Source organism: Mustela nigripes, chromosome 9 (genome assembly GCF_022355385.1).
Source record: "Mustela nigripes isolate SB6536 chromosome 9, MUSNIG.SB6536, whole genome shotgun sequence".
Lineage (NCBI taxonomy): Eukaryota > Metazoa > Chordata > Mammalia > Carnivora > Mustelidae > Mustela > Mustela nigripes.
In genome coordinates, this window is record NC_081565.1 from 30,556,492 (window position 1) to 30,565,332 (window position 8,841).

Consider the following 8,841-nt stretch of genomic DNA (forward strand, 5'->3'; position numbering starts at 1 on the left):
AAGACACTCTTCGAGACTCAAGGATAAGAATCTAGATCCAGGGGTGCCTCACCAGCAGAGCGTCAACCTCTGAGCTCCCTTCTTTACTCTGGAAGCTGAATGAGAAGATGGGACAAAACCTGAAACCTTAACTTCTACATTGACTATAGGATTTTCTCTATAACAAGTATCCTTTTTATCAAAAATAACCAACTTCCTAAAGAACAGGGTTTGGAATTCTTTTCCTACAACAAACCCTAAAGAGAAAACTGAAATCAGAATCCAGTTAAATCTCTTGGCAGTCACCAGGAGTTAAGAAAGGGAGCCCATATTTATGGATAGAGAACTTCCCACTCTGAGCCCTTTAATGAAGGTACATGATTAATATTACACACACACACACACACACACACACACTGGCAGTGCAGTGAGGGCATTCTGCAAGTAGAGCTAGTGCTTCTGATCCTCTCACTCACAAGCAGCAGGATCACCATTCTGCTCATTCCAAGGAGTGGCAACAGTGAGAGAACTTTCGCTCATAATCTGGAGATCTGGAGAATGTAGGATCGGAAGTTTTCCACCTCATGATGATAAACTGCACTGGTAGGGTAACAGCCAGCTCGCAAACCCAACAGTTACAGAGGGCAATGGAGGTTCGATAGTATGTTCTTCAAAAATCTTAACTTCAATCATTCTTCTATAAATTGAATCTCATTCTAAATGCACCAAAGGACTGTTGAAGAAAACATCATGTTGAAATTTTTCACCCAGAAAATAATCCCACTCTTGGATCCCTCGTGGAAGCTTTCTATACTGGGTGTTCCTAAACCACAGTGTGCTTGGGGTACTTCCCCTAGAAGGCAGATTCTCTACAGGACGGCATCCACATCACAATGACAACAATAATGTTAAAATGCTTTACATCACTCTTTATTTCAAAAGTGCTTTACTAACATAGACTAATCTTCACAACATTTAAGGGAGGTAGATAAGTATTACACCACTTTCACAGATGGAGAAACGGAGGCAAAGATTAGTAAATTGTGTTGAAGGGCATAATATATGGCACGGTTTAGGTAAAGACTTTGTCGCTGTCATGGATCACTGGTGATCCTTCCCATGACTTCTGAGTCCCACCAACACAAAAGTAGCAGACGCAGCCTGGAAGCAGGTTGTCCCCAGTCTGGCTAGTCTAAGGTACGTGGCACCTCGTTGCTACCCAATGTTGAATGTGCTGCCCTTTGGCAAATATTTCCCTCACACCCGTTCTCACATGACTCCACCTCTGAAACAGGGGAGACTGGGAGCTGTTGTGGGTACAGGAGGGGCTGGAGGAACAGGGCCAGGAAGGCGGAAGACAGAAAATATGAACTGATATCAATGCAAGGGTGAGGGAGAACAGAAGGACCGGCTGGAAGCAGCCCAACGAAAAGGAAACCCACAGCAGAAAAGAAGTGTCACTCCACTTGAAAAGCTCAGACATCCAGAAATGCTATTAAAAGGGTAATTCTTAGCAATGACATTATAGAACCACTCCTCATGGCTTTGCCAAATATAATTATCAGGTCCTTCTGACATTCCAAGGAGGCAGAGCCATTCCTTCCCCTGGTTCAGGCCAAGTGCTGATGTAATTGACCTGACACGGCAGAGGCTGTTGACAACTCAAATGCACTCTGCCATCATGCCACCTCTCTTCCTCCACTCTCTTCTGAGGGGGGCGGGGGTGGGGACGGGGAGGCTAATGCATTTTAAGATTCTCTCTGCAAAATTCCTAAAACATTCCCTAAATTTTTGCTGCATAAGAGGGTAGGATTCCGTGTTTGACCTTTGTAAAGGGGCTGTGATAGGCATACATGGGGATCACCAGCCCTTCTCAGCCAATGCCCCTTTATACAACATGGGACACTAAGGAAAGAACCTTTTCTGCTCTTTCTAGCACAAAGCTATTATAAGAGATGGTGACGTGCACCACCAGCTGCAATGGAAGTACTGGGGGCAGAGGCAGCACCAAATGAAGGGGCTGACAAGGACCCAAGGAAGGGCTAGAGCGTAGGATGGACAGGGAGAAGAGGCAGAAGTCGGAGCAAAGAGTGGACAAGCAAAGCAGAGATGGGCACAGGGGCTTGTGTTTGAGGCTGAGTGGCAGGTAACAGCATTAGTTCATCTCTTGGCCTCTCCTGGTTTGGGTCAGAGCCAGAAATGCATCCTTTCTGCCTCTATTTTAATCAGCAGCATTATTCTTTCAGGCATCTAGCTTTAACACCTCGCCCCTCCTCTCCAACAAAAGCAATCAACTGCCAAGCCTGACTGATTCCACCTCTGCCGTGCCCTTCACTTTGCTCTCCCTCAGTCCGACTACAGCCTCCTCTAGATCCTCTTATCATCTCGTCCTACCCAGGACCAGACCCTCCCACCTCACCTCCCGGGCTCCAGTCTTCTCTAAACTCAGTTGCACCTTCTCATCTTCCTCCTGGAGCACCGTGTTGCTCATGCTACTGCCCAATTTGGAAAATGACCGCGTTCTCACTGCCTTCCAGTTATGTGTCTCATCATCTTGAATCTTCAACAGGACCTTGCATCTAGCAAAGGTTCGCCTCTTTCTGAATCTCCATCTGTCCAAATGCCAACTCTAAAGACTTAACTCAGATGCCACCTCCTCCAGGAGGCCTTCCTTCCTCCTGGAGGAGGTGGCATTTGCTCTGAGCTACCGATGCACTTGAAGACATGCGCTAATGAGGTACATGACAGCTGTGAACAAGTCTTACCTCCCCTACGGGCTGTGTCCATGATTTGGCCGGGTGGGGGACTGTGAACTGTAATAAATTTGTCTATTCCCTACAGCACCTACCAAGAAATGCTTTTGCATTTCCACTTCAGGTAAGGAATTGCTCAACAGTGAAATGAACATATATCTGTCCATGAATGGAGACACCAAAGTACACTATGGGTATGATCTGGCTCTCAGGACAAAACAAATCCTTGATGGACTTTGAGGGATGGGATAGGGGCAGACAGGTGGGACCATTTTTTTGGAATAGAGAGAGCTGGGACAGAACTTCTCCTTTGCCATTTACTAGCTACTGGTCTGGTACAAGATGGTTCTTCTCTGAGCATCATGTCCTCACTTCTGCATAACCTCACAAGGTTAAGGATCAAATGGAGGCACATCTGTGAGCTCAACACCACTGGTTCTCAATCCCAGTGACTTGCCATAATCTCCATTAAAATTTTCCAAAAATGGGTCAACAGAATCAGAATCTTCTGGGAGTAGGGTCAGGTAGGACTAGTTATTTACAAAATACTATTTCTAATGCATAGCCCAGGTTGAAAACTGTTATAAACTCATAAATAACACTAACAGTAGAGCAAGATGCTTTAGGCTTCTGGTTTCATTATCCTTTATTTGGTTAGGAATTAGTTCTGTTTTTATACTTTCATTATGTGTGTGAGCATTTTTTGTATTGTGTTCTGCATGGTTGTGTTTAAGTGCTTAAGTGATAAATTCTGAGAGAGGATGATAACCGGCACACTGCTGTACACAACGTGTACCTAACCCAATTGTGGGGGTGGGGGTGGGGAGAGAGGAAGTAAAAACTTCACAGAGTCCTCTGAAACCTTGCTACACAGAAGTGTGCTGACCAGGCAGGCAAAGCTGGCATGACCTGGAAGCTTATAAGAAATGCAAAATCTCAGGTCCCACTCCAGAAGCTGCACATTAACAAGATTTCCAGATGGGTCAGTAGGCGAAGCAAAGCAAAATTTCTCTCAGTTCACATCTGTGCTGAGGGTCTGCTGTTCCCTGCCCTAATCCTGAGGAAATGGGAGGGCATGGAGAGTCAAGTCCTGTCAAGTCCCATAAACTGTTTAGGCTGGAGACTTTATCGAGATGTGTCTTGTCTAAAGGGTCCAGTTGGTAAAAGCTAAATGAAGAACACAAATCTTTGCAAAAGGATCCTTCCTTTCAAAGACTCGTCTTCACACCTTTCCTTCAGATCACCAGTTCCTCTAAGATATTTAAAATATGATCAGAGGAGAGAATAAACTGATATAAACACCTAAGTTTTAGGCAGTGGTTCAATAACATGTATATGTTTATCTTACTGAACTCCTAGTCCCAAAACTGAGGACAGAAGCAGTAATCAGTTCTTCCCTGTTGACCCGCACCCTCTGGACAACTATGATATCAGCGGTACCCATCCAAGGCTCTGCAGACCATACCACAGTCAAGGAGCTGCAGCAGATTCTGAACATGATCTAGACCAACTTCCTTGTCGTATGGACAGGAAAGACCAGAGCCACGGATTAAAAGGAGTTATCCCAGGTCACATAGCACATTGAAGCAGAGCCACGATCGGAATTCAGGCCCTGACTCCTAGCCCGACACTCCCTACAGAGCCTCTGCCACACATACTTTTCTTTCCCCACCACAAGGCCTTGACATTTCATGCTCAGAAACTGCTGACCTGCCTTGGCACGTGGTGTCACTTCGCTTGTTCCAGCGACTGCCATGCCCAATGTCCCAGAACCGTTTTTAACACTAGGCTACAGGAGAAGCTCTATCCCAACTCAACCAAAATATCCACTTGCCAATCTATATTTCCAAATATGTTGGCAATGGGTTAAGAAGCCCAGTGCTAACTGAGCAGTGCAAACTACACAGCATTACTCTTGGCTAGCACCATGAGCACAGTGAGGGAAGGGCCTTTCCCTAGGTGGTTGGAGATTAAAAACAGGGCACCCATTAACTCAGTAGTACAAAGTTGGGAGGATGCTACAGAGGGAAAGCAAAGACGAGCACAGTGGGGGAGGCAGCACCTTCGAAAAACACACACAGTGTGACTATAAAATTGCAAGTCTTCTCTTTTAATAAAACGGACAGGACAGATCATAGAAATCTAAATGCACGTGTCTCCCTCAGAGCAGTTACAGCCTTAGTTACAACAAAGCTACCAACTGTTAGAGCCACTATTTGCAAGCCCTCTTTGGGTGAAGGCTTTCAAAGGGGGGTTATGAGCCACATTAGAAAACATCCTTCCAAAGGCTGGATGGTTTAAAATCAGAAAAACCACTCAAAGAATGACAATGAAAACAAAATGAAACAAAACAAAACAAAACAAAAAAACAAAAACAAACCAAAAGACAAAACAAGAGGTGCTGTGTGTGGTTCCCAGGGAGGTTCCCTAAAGACCTCCAGCCAGTTCTAAGCAACAGCCCCACAACGTGTGGCCTCCAGGGTCTTTTAGCTGCTTTCAACAGCAGCATGTTCATTTGGAGAAAAAAGTTCTGCTGTCTACTTTAAAAAAAAAAAAAAAAAAAACAGCCACACTTCTTTATAGTCACACTTGCAATCTGATTAAAAAAATACAACAACAACACTCACACATGGTTCTCGTTATGAATTCTAATTAAGAGACATTACATTCAGAATTCTAGCACTCATAGTGATCATTTTCAGGAGACTGGAACAGCTTCTTTGCCATTGGCAGCGGGGGCATGGGGTGCGGCCGTTTACCTGAACGTATTCTTAAATACTGACTACTACCGCGCTAAGTTTCCTAGTCGTAGCTCTGTTACGAGGTCCTGACCGCGAGCTCACGTTCCGGATCGCTTACAGGGGAGCCGCCCCCGCAGTCTTAGGGTGAATTGGGAAAGGGCCGGTTAAAGGAGGAGACAGGCCACTCCTTGGTGAAAGTTTGTAGTTTTCTTTCCCAATACATCTTCTTTTTATTGAGAACTTCCATTTTTATCCTGTGCTCCTCCTCTGCCATCTCACACTCCCGCTCTATCTGCTGGATTTTGGCCACATGCACCTCGTTCATTTGTATCAGCTGCAGCTGTAAGATGGACATTTGTTGGTGGTGTTCTTCCTCATGCATCTTTTTTAAAGCACCTTCCTGAGAGGTTTTGCTCCTGTAGTGTTTATTGGCTGTGATTCTGACAGCCGAACACGAGGGTTCAGGTTGGGAGGTCCCCTCACACACTGGAAAATGTATGAACTCTTTCTCATCATCGCACAGTTCTCTATTTGAAACAGCAAATGATTCTGAAAAACAGTAGCAGAAAACACACGTTCAAAGATTTTACAGGCAGAGAGAAAATCGATCCTATTTCAAATGACAGGTCCCCCGCCACAGGATGGAGTGTTGGCCTGCATGTCTACGGGCACCCTTGTCACGCCTGACCTTTGAAAAACCTGCAAATCAAAACCAGCGTTCCCTTCAGAAGTCATGATACAGGGTTTTGTCCTGTCATGTCTAGAACTGTGAACTCCGGGAACAGTGGTCCCAAACTGTGCTGATCAAGAACTGGAGACCTTGGCACAGCGATCTAAGTTCTCAGCAGAAGAAGTCAGCAGAAGACCACGCACGAGGCCAACAGTGGGTTTTCAGATTAAATTCTCCCTCAGTCTGACCTCCCTCTCTCAGTCTCTCACCCAGCCGTGAAGATGTATTATGTTCAATCTCCACGGGGGTCCCACTGCTCTGTTTCCTGGTCACAGGTCTGAACCCTGGATCTTACAGATCTTACAGATGTTCCTGAAAGGTGAGTCTGCATTCCTCGGAGGTGTAACCTCCTCGCATACTATTCCTCACTTCCCAGGACCCCTCTTATGTAACCTCTCCCTAGCACTTAACAATCCCTGAAATTTCTTTATTAGCCTCTGCCCCGCGGCTCTCTGCTCAGTTTTCTGCACCCCCTCTCTGACCGCTCCTTCTCAAGCCTCCTTCCAGGGCTCAGACGCGTGCTGCACCCACCCCTCACACCTTTAATATCCCCCTGCGCTTCCCATCTTTATCTCTGTTGTCAATGCAGCCTAAGTAATACTCAAAATCTCATTCTAGCCTTCCTTTATCTTTCTGGCATTCTTCTTCAAAATACTCTCCATGCCCTGCAATCCACAAACTTCACATTCTTCAAGGCTAAGCACTCTTTTAAAAAAAAGAAATGGAGCTCCTGGGTGTCTCAGTCGGTTAAACAGTCATGACTCAGTTCATGGTCTCAGGGTCCTGGGATCGAGTTCTGAGTCAGGCTTCCCACTCAGCAGGAGTCTGCTTCTCCCTCTGCCTCTACCCCCTGATCTAATAGATAAAATATTTTTTTAAAAAGTTAAAAAAATAAAGGCCAAGCTCTTTTTCACAATTCTGTCTCTGTTCAGCCAGAGGCTGGGCTAACTATTCCTCTCTCTTCGTTCCCAGTCCCAGACCCTGCACTAGCTCAAACCTATGCTCTTACTCCAGACTCTCCTTTTCAACCGCCCCTCAATCCTTCCTCGTTCGAGATCCCTAAAACCCCAGATCTCTCCTTTCTCCACGAGTACTCTACTGTTACGGCACTTACCACATGACCATGCCTTATTCATTTCTTTAATCCTTGGGCACCAATTATTTTGCTTGGTACATCGAGGATGCCTAGTAAATACTTACTGGCTGAAGCTCTGAACACAAAGGGAGAAGAGCTTATGGATACAAAAGGATGTCATTTCTGCTGGTGCCGCATTTGCATTAGTATTTTTATGGGACGACATTTTATCAATTAAAGAGTTTCATAAGGAAGACACTAACTCCAATAACCCATGGAGTTTTCCAGCTGTGACTCCAAGGCTTTCTTGGGAACCTTTATGTTTCCAATAATGAGAACTATCTCCTTGGAGAAAAATAATATCAATTTATTAACGGAGTTGATTACATTATTACGTCCACTCCATTATTCCAGAAGATGGGATGCCGGGAATGGTAATGGCTACTGGGGGAAACCTAACTCGTGATACTCTGTTAATAAAAGGAAAATAGCTACTGTTTAGATTATTTCACTCCAAGGGGTTAGGTTACAACCATAACTGGTCCCTAATTAAGATTAAAGAAAGGGCAGAAGTCTCGCTTCTGAAAGAGGTTAAAAGTACTTCTATGTCATCCAGAGGTAGTGAAGATATCTCCCTAGGACTCTTTCCCAACTCTGAGGGCTGTGGCCTTAATTGGATGTCCTTCCCTCCTGCTCCTGCTCCCTCCTGAGCCTACCTCTGGCAAACCACCTGTTAAAACTGGTGGTTTAACCACCTCCCCCTTCGGGTCTCTGAATACTTTGAAGACAGAACCTCTCTTACTCATCCTTGTGGAGAACCCAGCACATGGCTTAGACACTGCGGGCCTTGTCAGAAACGTGTGGGAACGAACTCGCTGCAGTGGGTCACATTCCTCCCAACCCTGTACAACTGTGTAGACAGGACAGTGTCCTGAGCGGAGAGCCAAGGCACAGGACAAGGGAATGGGAAAGGCTTCTCCCTGAGAATAGGGTCCCTCAGATGTGAACAACTGTAAAGAGGATGACCTCGTTTGCTTTCCATCTAGTCTTAGATCTAAAAGTGTCTTCTTTGAACACTGGACGCAGAGAAATTTGTTGGGACCTCTAGCCTCTTTTGTCTGTGATTCTATTCCAGAGGATAGTTTTGTATGTTCTCTAAGTCTTTAAAGTTCATGCCCTCATGATGCCGCTCATCTCTCCCCACTTCTAAATGCTTGTTTTTAATTTCAACTATTACAGGCTTTAGGGGCCTGATGATGATGATGATGAAGGCAGCTACCATTTTCTGTAGAGCTAACCAGGCACAAGGCTAGTGCTCTGCAGCATCACCTCATTTAATCCTTACAACAACCTACCTAGGGGCGCCTGGGTGGCTCAGTGGGTTAAAGCCTCTGCCTTCGGCTCAGGTCATGATCCCAGCGTCCTGGGATCGAGCCCCACGTCGGGCTCTCTGCTCAGCAGGGAGCCTGCTTCCTCCTCTCTCTCTGCCTGCCTCTCTGCTTACTTGTAATCTCTGTCTGTCAAATAAATAAATAAAATCTTTAAAAAAAAACAAAAAACAAA

General features: G+C 45.5%; 1 protein-coding gene across 5 annotated transcripts in view; it reads right to left on the reverse strand.

The window, feature by feature from the left end:
* Window positions 1-887: 887 nt before the first annotated feature.
* The window catches only part of MSANTD3 (Myb/SANT DNA binding domain containing 3), a 31,403-nt gene continuing 23,449 nt past the window's right edge, over window positions 888-8,841 (reverse strand). For 4 of the 5 annotated variants that reach the window (XM_059411190.1, XM_059411191.1, XM_059411192.1 and 1 more), the window contains one exon: window positions 888-6,022. In XM_059411190.1, the coding sequence (XP_059267173.1) occupies window positions 5,613-6,022 (410 nt within the window). In that variant the 3' untranslated portion in view covers window positions 888-5,612. The remainder of the gene's footprint in view (window positions 6,023-8,841) is intronic. The other variant, XR_009406260.1, reaches the window with a different exon arrangement.